Source organism: Gobio gobio, assembly GCF_949357685.1.
Source record: "Gobio gobio genome assembly, chromosome: 8".
Taxonomy (NCBI): domain Eukaryota; kingdom Metazoa; phylum Chordata; class Actinopteri; order Cypriniformes; family Gobionidae; genus Gobio; species Gobio gobio.
In genome coordinates this window covers 11822655-11840777 of record NC_137114.1, presented here as the reverse complement: position 1 = coordinate 11840777, position 18123 = coordinate 11822655, and the positions used below count along the sequence as shown (strand labels likewise).

Here is an 18123-nt window from a genome sequence, read left to right as displayed (position 1 = left end):
GAGTGTGTGAGAAACACAATAGTTGTGGCTGAGAAAGCAAAGATAAAGTGACGTCAGGTGTTGTCAGCTCCTTGTTGATGACTAAATCATCAGAAGTCTAGAATCTGATGTTATGCTTTTGAGTTTTGTGTTCTTGTTTGGCAAATAATGTGTTTATATACTATAACCTTGTGAATCCACTGTATCGGGACTAATAGCAATAAAATAATCACTTATCCTGAAAGATGATAAAACAGCATGTGCACATTGTTTTGAGAAAATATTTCACATAGTCACACGCAGACATCAAGATTTTGCTTATGATTCACAACAACGGTGACAATCATAACAAAAAAACTTCATGCTGCAATGCATGATGGGTAGCTTCAAAGTACAAAACTCATGCTTGATTGTCACCGTTGTTGTGAATCATATGCAAAATCTTGATGTCTGCGTGTGACTATGTGAAATATTTTCTCAAAACAATGTGCACCTGCTGTTTTATCATCTTTCAGGATGAGTGAATTGTTTTTTTGCTATTGGTGTCGATACAGCAGATTCACAAGGTTATAGTATATAAACAAATTATTATTTGCCGAACAAGAACCTAAAACTCAAAAGCACAACATCAGATTCTAGACTTCTGATGATTCAGTCATCAACAAGGAGCTGACAACACCTGAAGTCACTTTATCTTTGCTTTCTCAGCCATAAGTATTGTGTTTCACACACAGTTATAACATCCAAAGAAAAGCTAACTCAAGTACAGGGACCAAAAGCCCAACTAAAGCAAACGCTTCCCACCACAATGGTGACTTCAAATTCACCATAAATATCAACATCTAAACCTCTGTTAATTCTCAGTAAGAGCTTCTGTAGACGTCTGACAGAAATAGTCAAAGTGTGTCTTATGTCTGTGATTAAGGGCAGCTCCAGTGTCTCAGTGGGAAACACTGTCTCCTCACAGCAAGAAGATCCTGGATTGAATCCCACGATTCTCTCACGATCCAAAGATGTGTGAATTACAGATGCTAAATTGTCTAAAGTGTCCAAAGGTGTGAGCTAAGTTTCTTTTATTTTCATGATTTCTGGACAAACACACACTGTCTGTGAGTTGCTTTGCAATTACAAATGGGAAATATGTCCACAATGAGCACATTCAAACTAGTTTTTAACCTTGAGGTTCCATGAGCGTCTATATCGGACGTGCAGAACACGTCAAAAACAGACGTCATAAAAACTTTCATTCTGGCTCCTCAGTGGACGTCTTTTCAACGTACACCTTTGCTCAGTGGGAATTATCAATAAAAACTAAGATAACAGAAAGTCAATCTAATAGGTAAAAAGGGAAGCTGATAATGCTGTTTGTGAAGTTGTGTCTGAAGTCTTTTGTGTTTTTCTCTGTCCTTCAGTGATTCTGCTTGTTATCATCAGGAGTCTTCAGTAATATTCACTCATTACTCATTAATCACTTAATTATCTCATTAACTCCAACACTGATTCAGTTACATTTAACAGCCTGTAGTGTGCACACTGAGCAGTGTTCAGTTCATCTGGGCTAGCCCATGTGGGGCCTACATGGAAACTGAGGACAAAACTGGCTGGGCCCCAGTTAGACAGCCCAGGTGACGCCCATATGGGCCCCACATGACTGTGCTGGCTGGGTTTATTGTGGTTTATCGTGAAACCGGTAATCGTTTCATCCCTATCTGTGGATTACCCTTTTGCCTGTCTCTCCTGTCTTGTTTGACTGATTACCTGTTATGACCTGTTGCCTGTTTGTTGACTACGAGTGTGGATTACCATTTAACATCCCTTACGAAAATTAACCATGGTTTTATTTGTAGTAAAACCATGGTTCATTTTCATATGGGTAAAGCTGCATTTGGATCCTCAACCTTCTGTCTCGGAGCAGTTGCGTTACACATACAGTATAGGGTTCTTAAAAAGAAAATTTCAAAAGAAATAGACAAAAGATTAGTTAAGAACTAGAATCTAAAATCATATTGAGATATCTTTAATAATTTTTGTGTGACAGGCACGCAAACTTTAGAAAAGCAATATTTATTGCACTCAGACAGGTATGTTCCATATATGCAACTGTGCTGATAAAACACGAGATACATTTCTAGTTTCAACATGATTTGTTGTTCAGATATTCCTCTTTAAAAGAAAAACTTATCAGCTGTATGCAAAGTGACCCACATTTGGTTTTTGGCCACTGAAAATGTGTGCAATTGACCAATTTACTCATGGAACCACATTAAGATAATTTTGACCCCTCTCTACAAAATAGTGGATTATTCAGTAAATATTAGGGGTGTAACGATTCGTTTTAACAACGATTCGATTCGTATCACGATTTGAGGTTGTCGATACGATTCAAGGACGATTTTGGTTCATTTAGAACGATACGATACGAAACGATTCAGTGACCTGAAATCGATTCAGTAACTTTTTAGCCAAAAATTGTGTGACTGAAATAAATATCTGGATACTGCTCAATGCAGGTGAAGTTTCCTAGATTCCTGTTGTTTCTTGTAAGGGAATCAGGTATCAATTAATTATGGATATAAACAAACAAGTAAACAACAATTAATGGCAAATGCATTCAAATTTTATTTGAATAAAGTGCAACCAACAGTTTAGGTTGAATTAACAGGAAGTTAACCTTTTCTGCTCTCATTTTCAATATTCAATACATTTTCAATAAAAGCACAGTAAGTGCAACCAACATTTCAACAGTAGGTTAACCTGCTACTTCTGCTTTTGTTATCCAACATAATAATATTACAATATTAATATCAAAAATAAAGTGCAACTAACTTCTCTTCAGGTTTAATTAATAGTAGGTGTACCTGTTACTTTTGCTGTTGTTTTTCAACATTAAAATAATACAAATACAATATTAATATCAAAAATAAAGTGCAACCAACATTTCTTCAGTTTGAATAAACTGGCTGAACCTGCTACTACTCTCAGTTTAATAAACAAACAATATTTAACAAAAGATAAAATGTAACCAACTACTCTTCAATGACTCTACATATTTCTTTTTCAAAAATATCAACATGATCTGACCGCAGAACACTTCTCTGTGCGTTCACTATGTCGCCAGCAGTACAAAAAACTCGCTCTGCAGGCACACTGGTCCCAGGAATGCACAGGTAACATTTAGCAAGGGTTGAAAGTACAGGTAACACGTTACTAACTTAGCTCTTTCTCCTGGTGACTTGATAATTTCTCGCTGGTTGGCTTCTCCTCTGCCATCCGCCATGCTATGTTTTGTTTTCTTAGCGCTGCTGCTGGTGCGTGCGTTGCGATGATGTCACAGATAGGCAGACTGAATCGAGTAACGTTTAACGCCTTTATCATTAAAAGTGCTAAGAAAAAACATCCATATAAAGTCTGACGTGCTTAAATCCAATGCGTTATTTCCTATGATCGATACAATCGATTGATTACCTTTTAAAACGATGTTAGATCGATATATGTCGTCCGGAAGGCCAACTTGCCGAGCACAGATCGATGTAGTTAGATCGTAGGAAAATAAATCGATACATCGATGTAGTAGATGAATCGTTACACCCCTAGTAAATATACATCCACTACATTTCATATTTTGTCTTTCTTCAGGAAAAATATTAACAAAAAAAAAAAAAAAAATGTATAAACATTATGAGATTTTTTTAATTCTTTAAATTTTAATTAATTACATTTATTTAAATTAATTTAAATAAAAAAATATTAGTCATTTCATATTTCTTATTTGTTGTCAGGAATTTTTTTTTTTTTTCAAGAAAATGTCCCTTTGTTTTTTTAATTAATGGCAAATTAATGGGTTAATGACCAAGCAAAAATTTCATGGATTTGTTTTCTATTGTGCAAAACTATGCCCACAGTATTTGATATGCAGTGAATATTTTTATAATTTGTTACATTTATATAGCGCTTTTCTAGGCACTCAAAGCGCTTTACATATAGAAGGGGGAATCTCCTCAGGCACCCACCACTGTGCAGCACCACCTGGATGATGCGACGGCAGCCATATTGCGCCAGAACGCCCCCACCACACACCAGCTGATTGGTGGAGAGGAGACAGAGTGATGAAGCCAATCTGTATATGCGGATGATTAGGAGGCCATGATGGAGAGGGCCAATGGGCAAATTTGGCCAGGATGCCGGGGTTACACCCCTACTCTTTATCAAAGGACATCCTGGGATTTTTAATGACCACAGAGAGTCAGGACCTCGGTTTAACGTCTCATCCGAAGGACGGTGCTTGTAACAGTATAGTGTCCCCATCACTATACTGGGGCGTTAGGACCCACACAGACCACTGGCCTCACTAACACCTCTACCAGCAGCCACCTAGTTCCCTTTCAAGGGAAGCACTCGTAAAATCAGTCCAATGGTGTGGCTGGACGTCGTAGGCGGGTGACGTCATAGACCAGGAAGCTATAAAGCAGCCCTGAACCAGACAATGTCAGCTTCTGTGTCTTCACAAGCGCTCCATGTGAAATCGTTTGTCCTTGTATGAAAGAAAGTGTGTGTGTATCTCAAAAAATAAGAAAAAATGGCGAATCAACAGTACAGACAGTGTGTTACTCCCTGCCCTCGTTTCATCACGGGTGGGGATACACACTTGCTCTGTGTTATGTGTTTGGGACCGGAGCATGCACAGTCAGCTCTCGAGGGGGCTGGCTCCGAGCATTGCGAAAAGTTATCGATGAGAACTCTCCGGTCCCGCCGTTCGCTCTTCGAGGAGGGCGCTTCGGCTCGCGTTCCCCAGGGTGCAGGTCCCACTGCTGCTGAAGCACAGCGAAGGCTTTCATCTTGGGGTTTGCAAATGGATCTGACGGCGGGGTTAGAGACGGGTGATCCCCTTTCTCTGCCTTTACCCGTCAGACCCGACGCTTCAGTTGCCGAGTTAGAAGCACGCTCTGCGGTGCAGCAACACTCCAGTTCTGAGGAAGTGGATGTTGTAAGCCTGGATTATTTAGATGAGGTATCGCCGCCTCATTCACACGCTCAAGAGGAGCTTTTGGAGGTTGTGACTCGCGCTGTTGCCAGGTTGCAAATAGACTGGCCAGCCGAGACGCACGAAGTGCATCAGCCCAGCAAGCTAGATGAACGTTTCCTTCCATCTAGATCGCAACCTCCAAAGCGGGGCTTGCCGTTTTTCCTGATCTCCACACCGAGCACTCTCAGCCGAGGTCTTCCCGAGGTAGAGTAGATCTGAGGACTGTTATTATCTCTAGGAAGGCCTCGGCGAAGAAGTCCTGACGCCAGAGGCAGTCCCCTCCCCCCTTCGGATGGCAGTCCCCTCCAGGGGGAAGCGGTGTGTTGAGGCACCCGTCTCCTCTCGGTGCCATCAGGGGGCCGTTCTGCCAACCCTGCCACCTCGGGTGCTTCAGGGCGCAGCGGTCCTCAGCGAGCGCAAATCTCCACGTCCGCCCGGAAACGTAGCGGCGCGGGGATGCTCGCTCCCTCCAAGGAGGGTCAAAAGTGGGTCAGTTCGGTTGCTTCCTGCCGGCGCGCCGTTTCAGGACACTGGGCTGCTCACACTTCAAAATCCAGAGGCCAACCCCGAGGGGCTGGTTCCCTTAGTAGATTTTCTGGCAGCGTGGAAACGTCTCCCAAATATCTCAGATTGGGTCCTGCGCACAATAGAAAATGGGTACAGAATACAATTCGGGTCACACCCGCCCATGTTCAACGGGGTATTATCCACAGTTGTAAACCCCGAGCAGGCTCTGGTAATGGAGCAAGAGGTACAGACTCTTCTGCGGCTTTAGAGCGGGTCCCTCCCCACTGCAGAGAGTCAGGGTTTTACAGCCGGTACTTCATAGTTCCGAAGAAGGATGGAGGACTGCATCCTATTCTAGATCTGCGCCAGCTAAATCGGGCAGTAAAGAAACTAAAGTTCAAAATGCTCACGCTAAAACAGATCATGTGTCACATCAGGTCCGAGGACTGGTGTGTCACAATAGACCTGAAAGACGCATCCTTTCATGTCTCCATCCTTCCTCAACACAGGAAGTTCCTCAGGTTTGCTTTCGGGGGCGAAGCATTCCAATATCGGGTACTTCCATTGCATTCCAATATCGGGTACTTCCATTCGGCCTAGCATTATCACCCCGCACCTTCACAAAATGCGTGGATGCAGCTTTGGCTCCGCTGAGACTCCAGGGCATCCGCGTATTGAATTACATAGACGACTGGCTGATCATAGCAGAGTCGGAACATCTAGCGGCTCAGCATCGAGATGCTGTGATCGCTCACATGAAGAGGCTGGGGTTAAGGCTAAACACAAAGAAAAGCATGTTATCTCCACAGCAGAACGTCACTTTTCTGGGTGTGATATGGAATACGAAAACCATGAGGGCTCGGCTGACGCCCGCTCGGGTGAATTCGATTCTACAAGCCGTATCCAAGATAAAGCTAGGCCAGTCACTCACTGTGAAACAATTTCAAAGACTTCTGGGTCTGATGGCAGCAGCGTCCAACGTGATACCGTGATTTGGCCTGCTGTACATGAGGCCCTTACAGTGGTGGCTCAAGACCAAGGGATTCTCCCCGAGGGGAAATCCTTTTCACATGATCAAGGTCACGTGGCGATGCCTACATGCCTTAGTCATGTGGAAGGATCCTTGGTTCCTGTCCCAGGGTCCGGTGCTGGGGGCTCCTTGTCGTCGCTTAACGCTAACGACGGATGCATCCCTCACCGGCTGGGGGGCGACCATGAGTGGTCGCTCAGCTCAGGGTCTGTGGAGCGACCAGCAGCTCTCCTGGCACATAAACCAGCTAGAGCTGATGGCAGTGTTCCTGGCACTCAGGCACTTTCTCCCGGACCTGAGGGGCCATCATGTGCTGGTTCGCACGGACAACACATCGGTGGTCTCTATGGAAGCTGGCACATCGAGTCCTAGTTTGGGTCCAGGGCAAGATGCTATCGGTCCGAGCAGTGTACATCCCGGGGTACCTGAACACGACGGCAGACTCCCTGTCGAGCCAGGGAGTGGTGCCGGGGAATTGGAGACTCCACCCCGAGGTGGTGGAGCTCATATGGAACCGGTTTGGTCAGGCTCAGGTGGATCTGTTTGCGTCTCAAGAGACAACGCACTGTCCCATATTTTACTCGCTGACACATCCAGCCCCGCTGCGTGGCCGAGGCTGCGTCTGTACGCCTTTCCCCCTCTGACATTGATACCAGGAGTGCTGGAGAGAGTACGGAACGGGGTTCGTCTGTTGCTAATAGCCCCGTTTTGGCCGACACAAGTTTGGCTGTCAGACATTATATCTCTCCTCGAAGGTCCCCCGTGGGAGATTCCGATCAGGAGGGACCTTCTCTCCCAGGCGTCGGGGGCAATCTTGCACCCGAGGCCGGAGCTGTGGAAACTGTGGGCTTGGCCCCTGAGGGGGCCCAGCTCGTAGACTCAGGTCTCTCTGCTGAGGTAGTTCAGACCATGTTGCACTCCAGAGCCCCTTCAACGAGGAGGCTGTATGCCCTTAAATGGAGAGTCTTTGTCGCATGGTGTTCTAACCATTCTCTAAACCCAGTGAACTGCCAAGTCAACTCAGTACTGGATTTTCTACAAGAAAAGTTAGCTTCAGGGTTATCCCCTTCCACCTTAAAGGTATACGTGACGGCAATATCAGCCTATCACGTCCATCTGGACGGTGCATCGGTGGGAAAACACCCATGGGTTATTCGCTTCCTTCGTGGTACTCTGAGGTTAAGGCCTGCGGCACGCTCAAGGGTGCCGACCTGAGAACTGGCCGTGGTGCTGGAAGGTCTAGCTTTGGCCCCATTTGAGCCTATTGAGGACGTGCCAGAGAAGTTCCTCACGTTGAAAACTGTGTTTCTCTTGGCTATTTCCTCTCTAAAGAGAGTGGGGGATTTGCAAGCACTATCTGTTTCCCCCTCCTGTCTTGAGTTTGCGCCAGGAATTGTGAAAGCTTTTTTATATCCAAAAGAAGGATATGACCCGAAAGTTCCTACGAACGTGGCAGGTCCTATAATGCAGCAGGCCTTCTCTCCACCTCCCTTTGAGAATCCAGACCAGGAGAAGTTAAATCTGCTCTGCCCAGTAAGGGCACTAGATGCTTATGTCCACAGAGCTGCCCTGTGGAGGAAATCTGAGCAACTCTTCATCTGTTTCGTGTCCCCAAACAAAGGGAAACCTGCATCCAAGCAGACACTAAGTAAGTGGATAGTCGAGGCTATCTCACTCGCATATGAGTCGGCCGGCCAAACTAAAGGTCCGAGCCCACTCTATTAGGAGTATGGCGGCCTCTTTGGCTCTTCTGTCAGGAGTCTCCCTGCAGGAGGTATGTGATGCGGCAGGGTGGTCCTCTCCGCACACCTTTGTGAGGTTTTACAACCTTGATGTAGCCTCTACTCCAGGTTCTCGGGTGCTTGTAGCTTAATGTGCGCTATGAATTTCACATGTACAGGCATTTGAGAGTTATGGCGGCGTTGGTATTGTGTTCCCGCAGCGCTTGACGCAGCGCGAGTTCCCTTGAAAGGGAACGTCTCAGGTTACGTATGTAACCATGGTTCCCTGAGAGGGAACGAGACGCTGCGTCGCTTAGCCATACTCCCGGCACGCCTGTGACCGACTTGTTTGACTTTTTCAGAAGCTGACATTGTCTGGTTCAGGGCTACTTTATAGCCTCCTGGTCTATGATGTCACCCGCCTACGACGTCCAGCCACACCATTGGACTGATTTTACGAGTGCTTCATGACGCATCACGCAGGGGAGTTCCCGCAGCGCTTGACGCAGCGTCTCGTTCCCTCTCAGGGAACCATGGTTACATACGTAACCTGAGACGTTTTCCCAGTTGGTCTCCCATCCAGGTACTAACCAGGCTCAGCCCTGCTTAGCTTCAGTTGGAAACCAGTCTTGCGCTGCAGGGTGATATGGCTGCTGATTACCATGTATTTCTCCATTTCCATGTATTTATCGAATGTAGTGTCTTTATATCTACATTTAACATCAATAAATGTTTCCGTACTTCAAGCATATTTAATGTTTCAAATGTAAGTCAAAAGTAGTTGCGTGCTGTACTTGTCTGATCATCAGTGTCTTTAAACCTTAGGACATTTAACCAGTGTTTGTGATATGTGAGGGAATTTCTCCTTGTAAAACTAAAGACTTCAGAAGTTCAATCAAAGGCAATTATTATTTTTTTTTTACTTTTTGAATTTTCAATTTCTTCCCATTAACATAACCTTTGTTTACTTTAGATTCATACCCCGGGAGGTCTGCGCCTTATGCCTTTCTCATAGCGTCTTCCGAGACGATCATTTTCTCTGCCCCATCCTGTTCCCCCATCCTCCTGGAAGTATGGCAGCTCTAAAAGCTCTTCACAGGACAACCTGCCAGAGGGATCCATTACTAGGCAGGACTACAAAGACACACACAAACACATATACAAATTAACTTGTATGTCTTCAGAACCCATCTTATAATGTTCAAAATGCATTATTCTAAGTATTCAGACCATAATGTACAACAGATGCCTGTGTACATATCGAATATAGGTATCTCGTGCTTAACACTTTCCAACTGAGCTAACCAATGAACCCAAGAAGCTAAAAAAATTGGTAACAAAAAAAAAAAGCTCAACGTCAAGCTCCAACATCAGACAGACGTTTAATTTTGGTGAACCAAAAATCAACGTCTGACCAACGTTCAAGCTTGACGTCAAACAAACGTTGGATTTAGACGTCAAACCAATTTTCATTTTCAACCAAAATCCACGTTCTTAATTGGAGTCCAACGTCTTCCTGACATCACACTGACATAGTGTGCCTGCTGGGCTTCTCCGGAGCGCAAATCCCAGTGGATTGTTTGCCAAAATGATATAATTACAGCATCAACTGGTGCTCTTACTTCCGTTTGAAAAATACATGGAAATTGTCTTGCATACTCTTGAAATGATAATTATCATTCTACGTGTCAGCAGTGATGTCTACTAAATATAAGCTGACGATAAGGTATCCGACATTAGCAGGGGCGGATTTAGTGATTTGGGGGCACCAGGGAAAATACAGTAATGGGGCCCTATACAATTGCACATTTACAACCTTGAGGTTATTTTCACTGTTGTGATGATTGCTGCTGCACGACCCCTCCACCCCCACAAATTTTAATTACACTGAAGGAAATTATTACACACATAAGAATTATTTCAACTCATGTCTGTGTGAAAAGTATACTGTGTGTGCATGCGTCATCTACTCGGGTCCTTCACAGAAATGAGTGGGCGCCATTTAAAACTATAAACATAATACAGAAACTACATGCTTCACTTTTTGACGGTACAGCACATCGGCTGAGGAAATTCTAATCTAAATCAGCGACGACAAATAAGAAACAACATGACTGGTGTCAATTTAAATGTATGCCAGACGTGTTTTTTTTTAAATATTTTAATTAAAAATTAATAAATGTGTGTGTGTGGGTGGGGGGGGGGGGGTTGTTTAGTCAATACTTCAAGAAGGTCCATATTTTAAAGCTCTTTCTAACTTGTACTCAGTCTTAAAACTAACATATAGTTCTTGTAATAGTTTAACTACAGCATTTGTTACAATAAGGGTTTATTTACAAAGCAAGACCATTGACAGCTCCTCATTACCATGCAGGCCAATGTTAACTTGTTTTCTTCAACCGCCCCACTTTGAGCACTGAGAACCACTGATCTATTTATGACAATGGGAATGACCGAGATGAAGGCTGAAATACTAATGTTGTCCATAAGAGGGAGCCACAGGATAATAAATCATTTTAGGACTCATAGCTTAAAATCTGTGTAAATGGTTCAATAGGTTGACTTGCAGTAAAAACTGCATATACATTCATTTTCATTTAATATGATAATTTAAATAGAGTTTGATATATTCCAAAATTTCCAAAAGGTCATTAAATGTTACCTTAATTTTTATGAATCCTAATGATGTTGAAAACATATGTCTAGTTTCCAGACATGACTGAATGTATTGCTGTCCAAAAGAGACACTTTTATTGGTCTCTTTCTACATAATACATCAAATAATGCTCATATTACTGTAAAGGGACAGGGCCTTTTTGTAACTGTATTACGGTCTGCACAGTAAAATCCCCAGTGTAAAAATTAACACTGCTCAGAGCACATATGGTTCCACTCTACAGAGTGTTAAAGTGACACTGAATCAGTGTTAAAGTTAATGAGATATTTAAGAGATTAATTAAGTGATGATTGTTTGATTATTGGAGACACCTGATGATAATGAGCAAAATTGAAAGAGGAAACAGAAACAAAAGAACTTCAACTGACTTCAGTCACAGCTTTAGATGAAATAACAGAAGCTCTTTTTGACAATTAATAGAGGTTTAGATGTTGACGTTTAATGGCAAAACATTGGTCACCATTATGGTGATCAATGTGTCCTTTAGTTGGGCAGTTTGACTTTTAAGATTGCGGTTTTTGTTGCAGTGTTAACAAAACACATATTTTGTTGCAAGGAGAGCCAGACACAAAGATGATCAGATAATTTAGTTTCAGCATCTTAAAGTAGAATACTTTATTTTCGTGCCACAGATCAGGCATTCTGAATTTAGATTTTGTGTATATTATTATGGGGATGAAATCATCAGACACACACAGACATCAAGAATCTCAACAGTGGTGACATGCTTCATGCCTCAATGCATTCTGGGAGCCACCATAGTATAAAACTCATGGCTCCCAGCATGCATTGCAGCATAAACCATGTCACCATTGTTGTGATTCATATGCTGATTCTTTCTTGGAATGTATTTAAAATTCAGAATGTCTGATCTGTGGCATAAATCATCTATTAAGAATGATTTACCACTTTTGGTCAGGAGATGAGAGCAATCATTTTACCTTATGAAGTCAAAAACTATATCTATACATACTATATAAAGACCCCATCTCACATAAAAAGCCAGGAGTCAAACTACCCAACTAAAGGAAACACTAGCCACCATGGTGACCAAACATGTTCATTAAAACATCAACATCTAAACCTGCTAATTCTCAAAAAGAACTGTAGACGAATGACAGAAATACATTAAATCTGGTTAATAATGTATGAAGCTGGTAATGCTGTTTGTGGAGTTGTTGAGTCCTCCTCTGCTGAGATCTTCAGAGATGTAATGTCTTTTTTTATAGTCAGTCGTAGTTCTTGTGTTTTTCTTTTTTCTCTTTTCTTCAGTGATTTTGCTCATTATCATCAGGTGTCACCACTAATGGTCAATCATCACTTAATTAATCTCTTAAATATCTCATTTACTTCAACACTGCTTCAGTGTCACTTTAACACTCTGTAGAGTGGGACCATATGTGCTCTGAGCAGTGTTGATTTAAAGCTGCAGTCCATAACTTTTTGCGCTCTTGCGGTTAATAAATAGAACTGCATGCGTGCGGAAGAACATTGCAGCCGGAGCTATGTCTCTCTGTTTATGTCTATGGCGAGTCACATAGGGACTGTGCTCCTCCGCAGCGGTTCCTACCAGTCCGGTCTGAAATAGTCCCAATATAAACACTTATTATAAGTGTACCATAATGATTCAGGGTAAGACAAAAACACAGTTTGGAAAATGGATTCATGTTGTACATTCTCATATATAGTGGATATAGTTTTATTTTGCTGAGGACATTAATAAAATGTACATGTATGCATTCGACAGATGCTTTTTATCCAAAGAGACTCATTCACGGTGTACATTTGATCAGTCATTGTATTCCTTGGGAATCAATCTCTGATCTAGGCATTGTTAGTGTCATGCTCTGTTTGACTGCATTGTGAGAACCAACAGGGCCGTGCAGAGAGTTCTTCAGGGGCAGGGGCTCAAATGTAAAAAAGGGGCAATAATATATATATGCTCATCAAGCCTGCATTTATTTAATCAAAAATACAGAAAAAACAGTATCCTAATATTGTGAAATATTATTACATTATGTTCTTTTTTAACTTTTTATTAATCAAAGAATCTTGAAAAGAGTATCACAGTTTCCATCATTGACATTAAACCCTCATATTAGAATGATTTCTGAATGATCATGTGACACTGAAGAGTGGAGTAATGATGCTGAAAATCCAGCTGTGATCACAGGAATAAATTATATTTTAAAGTATTTTAAAATAGAAAACCATTATTTTAGTAATATTTCACAATATTGCTGTTTTTTATCAAATAAAATGCAGGCTTGATGAACATAAGAGACTTATAATGCTGCATAATATTCAAAAATGGTAAGTTAATATAATAAAGTCATTTCACGTAACCATTTCGCCAGCCTACACTTGCCGGTGGCACTTGGGGTTTGTTAACTTTGATAGTTTCATGAAATAGTAAACGGTGTATCAATATATATAAATACAACTGAATTTAACTCTAATTACCATTAATGCGACTTTTGCTGCTGCATGGTTTTGTGCAGGGATTTGTTTGTTGTCAGTTAAAATCCATTTTGTCAGTGATGCAATTTAAAAAATGACTCAAACCACAGGAAGTCGTTCCACAAACGTTAGTTCGTCTGTCCATGTAATTTTCAACCGATTTATGAATAAGAACAGAAAATTACCGTTTCACATCGCCCAATGGAATTTGAACTTGCTTTGCCAGATCACGATTGGTTGGTGTATATGACAAACGGGCATTGGTGAAATGTGTAATACTTATATAATATATAGATTTGTAATTAAATCAACACATTAGCTCTGATTATGGATGAAAAAAAAAATATTGGTTTACTTTTTTCCCGTAAGGCCACACACTCTCTGAAAGGACCATATTTGGCTCGAGAGCCGTTTTCCGAACAGTGGAAAATAAGCAGTCAATCAAAACGCACGCAACCCATAGCAACGCGTTATGGCAACGCCTCAACAGAAATTGTCCGACTTTTGAGCCGTTCGTTACTATTGTATACATTGTCATGTTATTATAATCACATTTATTTAGTTTTATTGACCACGATATTATCATTGATATTTGTCGGAGAGGGGCACTTTTGATTCATTTTGAAAAAGGGCAGGTGCTTGAGCACCCAAAGCCCCCCCCTCTGCACGTGCCTGAGAACCAATGCCATTCATGATGTTTACACACCATTTTTGAATTTAGATGCAACCTTTGGCAGAGGTCAAGAATGTTGCTGTCTGTGGAAAAGTGATGTATGAGACTTATCTCTGTATTGACATCTCACCTTCATCACAGTAATAGCATGAGGAGAAACATCATGGAACCTCTTCTCTAGTGGCTCCTACAACATCAAATTTAGTTACTTTCTACAATTATTTTTTTTCTTTTTTATGTGTAGGTGTGTGTGTATTTCACCATGGTATCAGGCTCGGGGATGCTGACTCCGCTAAAGAAGACGTTGGACCGGAACACCTGCTGATGCCGTGGGATCAAGTCACCTATCAGGGGGTCAAAGTTTAGATGTTAGGTGCCAGTGTTTAACCTGCTTTTTAAAGAGATTTAGACTAAACTTTAGCCATACAATTGACCCCTTGAAAACAGAATGTCCCACAGGATGGCTATGGAAACAAAATTCCCCTCCATCTTTCTTAAAGATTTAATAAACTTTTTTTGGATATGTTAGAACTAGTCTGTCAACTTAAGCATGCTATCATGATTGTGGCTTGAATCTGTTCAGGAGTGTGTGATTATATAGGTCACATGTATGTGTGGATACCTGTGTATGTATATGTATATACCTGCGGTTTTATTGGGTCTCTCTGCTGTTTGCCGCTGATTGAACTGAAATAATGGTGCCTTCACTATCGGAAATTTGATAGTTCCGGCTTCTGAAGTCGTGATTACGATCTCATTGCATTCAAGTTTCAAAATGTGAGGGCGTTCATGTGCAATTTTACCTAGGAAACTCGTATTTACGATAATTCAGAGAACACATGAAGGCACGTTAATTTATAAACATCGGACTAAACTTTTTAGGGAGGGGAGAGTGAGGAGATTTGGGAAACTTCTTTAACTAAATTGCATGTTTTTGTGGTTTTCATTGAACTATCAGGCATACAAATGTACAGGTGCTGGTCATATAATTAGAATATCATCAAAAAAGTTGATTTATTTCACTAATTACATTCAAAAAGTGAAACTTGTATTTTATATTCATTCATTAAACACAGACTGATATATTTCAAATGTTTATTTCTTTTAATTTTGATGATTATAACTGACGACTAAGAAAAATCACAAATTCAGTGTCTCAGAAAATTAGAATATTACAAAGAAAGGATTTTTAGAAAGCAATGCGGCGTGGCATGGAGTCCATCAGTCTGTGGCCCTGCTCAGGTGTTATGAGAGCCCAGGTTGCTCTGATAGTGGCCCATTGTTGGGTTTGGCATATCGCATCTTCCTCTTCACAATACCCCATAGATTTTCTATCGGATTAAGGTTAGGTGAGTTTGCTGGCCAATAAAGAACAGGGATAACATGGTCCTATCCTATCCTAAACCAGGTACTGGTTGCTTTGGCACTGTGTGCAGGTGCCAAGTCCTGTTTGAAAATGAAATCTGCATCTCCATAAAGTTGTTCAGCAGTAGGAAGCATGAAGTGCTCTAAAACTTCCTGGTATACCGCTGCGTTGACCTTGGACCTCAGAAAACACAGTGGACCAACACCAACAGATGACATGGCACCCAAAACCATCACTGACTGTGGAAACTTTACACTGGACCTCAAGCAACGTGGAATGTGTGCCTCTCCTCTCTTCCTCCAGACCATTTAAAGGCCTTTGCAGGTGTTTTGAGTTAATTAGCTGATTAGAGTGTGGTACCAGGTGTCTTCAATATTTAACCTTTTCACAATATTCTAATTATCTGAGATACTGAATTTGCCATTTTCCTTAGTTGTCAGTTGTAATCATCAAAATTAAAAGAAATAAATATTTGAAATATATCAGTCTGTGTGTAATGAATTAATATAATATACAAGTTTCACTTTTTAAATGGAATTAGTATATACAGGTGCTGTTCATATAATTAGAATATCATCAACAAGTTGATTTATTTCACTATAATGATTCATAAGAGTAATGGGGGCCCCTATAATTGTCACCACCTTTCACCCCACTAGCAACGGCCCTAGATGTGGGACGTGCATTTGGGTGGAATGCTGTATTCTCTTTGAAGACGCTAGATGCACTAGGTGTGATGCATTCACGAGACTGACTACAAGTGACAGGTAAGGAGCTTTTTTACTTTCTGCTCTCTCCAAGTGTTTGCATGAGTTTAAGGCACTCATAGCAATGCATTTGTGTCTGATCTTGTATGATTTTTTTCATAGTTATATAATCTGACGCTTGAACAAGAGAGTTTGACTCTCGAGGGGGTTTAATGCACACTTTTTGTGATGTGGTTACAGTAATTGCTCCACCTGGGCTTGACTCTCTCCCGAGATGAGAGTTGAGCACATGCACTCCGCGGTTCGGGTCCCGTGACTGCCATTGTGGTGAGACGGGATTGAGTGTGGCATTGTATGTAAAGCAGGAAGTTCAACTCGTCTTGTTGGCTCAGATATTATTTTTACTATGTATGTTTCTAATCCTGAGGAATTAGAGACAAAAGAGTGTAGTTTTGTTATTATTTTAACAATTCTGTTTTAGTTTTTTTTTGGAAAGTTATGCCTGCACCAATGACAGATTGGAGCTGGTTTGGCGGCATGAGACAGAATTTAAGAAAAATAAATTTGTCTGGACAATAACTGCCCTGCTCCTATGAATACCAGAGCTATGCCTGGACAGCAGTATTGAGTGTTAGGCTTTCTGTAAGCCTCCTTGATAAGCTGTCCTGAGTGTTCAATGTTGTTAAGCCGCCTCTCGCTTTAGAGAGTTATGCTGAGGTCACCGTCCTCAGAGCTCAACAAGGCAGTATGCTAGGTTGTTAGGCACTCTGTGAACCTTCTTGGCTACTGCCTTTACAATACTGGCGTTAAAGAAGGTTATTCTTCTGAGTCTTCCGCTCTCTAGAGCTTCGATTTCGACTTGTTAGGTTTTGAGAAGCCTCCCTGGTAAGCTGTTCTGAACTTAGGAAGTCATTAGGCTGTCTCTCGCATGAGATAGTCATCATGCTGAAGTCTGTGTCCTCAGAGCTCAGCTAGGCAGTACGCTAGGTTGTTAGGCTCTCTGTGAGCCTCCTTCACTACTGCCTTTACAGTGGCAGAGTGTTGTTAGGCCTCCTCTCATTATAGAGAGTCACTCTTTCAGGCCTCCACTCCCTAGAGTTCCACCTGAAAAGCGAGTTAGGCTTTGCGAAAAACTCCATCCCCAGAGTTTGGCAGGCAGTAGTGCTGAGTTTGGGCTCTTTGTGAGCCTTCTTGGCCACTGCTTTCAAAAGAAAGCTGGTTGTGAATGTGCACAGTAAATTCCCTGGTGTTGAATTAACACCGCTCTGTGTTCATAAGGGAACCACCAGCAGGGTGTTAAAGTAACACTGAAGCAGTGTTATGTGGCGTTCACACCGGACGCGATTCGCGCAAATAATTTGCGCTTATTGCGCGAAGGTGGACGCTTGAACATTTTGAGTTTACTCGATTCAATCGCGTGTGAAATTTGCGCGAGACATTCACTGCACAACAGACGTGAATTCGCGTCATGGGCGGGGCTTCTGCCAGCGGCTCGTCTCGTTGAGAAATGGCTGACATGGCTGTGTTTGTTTTTTTTTGTTAAAATCTACTGTTAATGTGTGACAAAACGTAGTTTTAAGACTTTTTCAGTCGATAATGTAGTTGTATAAAGCTCAAATATGTGGTTTATTTATATAAAGAGTGCCTATTTGAACATTTTATCTGCCGTTTTCGGAGTTCAGGCTTGTCAACGCCGGCGAGGGCAACCTTTCCTCGGCCAGTCCTTCTGCCGTCTGCCGCTGGCTCTGATGTCTCTATGGTGTGTCTCGAGCTATAATTCGTCTTGTAACGGCCGATCTTTGGTCTCATGGATCTATAATTTGTTCCCTGGCAAATCGTTTAGACTGAAGGCAAAGAGAAGTTTCATTACTTTATATTTTTAGGCTATAACTGTACGTTGCAGTTGTAACGTTAGCCTACTAGCACTGACTTTGAATGTTTGACTGAATTGTTTGCTTTATTTCATGTATAGCTTATTAT

At 41.8% G+C, this 18123-nt stretch overlaps 1 protein-coding gene across 1 annotated transcript in view; it reads right to left on the bottom strand.

Annotated features, from left to right (window-relative positions):
* LOC307130725 (cyclin-dependent kinase-like 1) overlaps positions 1–18123 on the bottom strand; it is an 80436-nt gene that overhangs the window by 14294 nt on the left and 48019 nt on the right. The window contains exons 7-9 of the mRNA XM_079823853.1: positions 14332–14414; positions 14201–14257; positions 9242–9394 (exon numbers count right to left, since the gene is read on the bottom strand). Coding sequence (XP_079679979.1) covers positions 9242–9394; positions 14201–14257; positions 14332–14414 — 293 coding nt within the window. The remainder of the gene's footprint in view (positions 1–9241; positions 9395–14200; positions 14258–14331; positions 14415–18123) is intronic.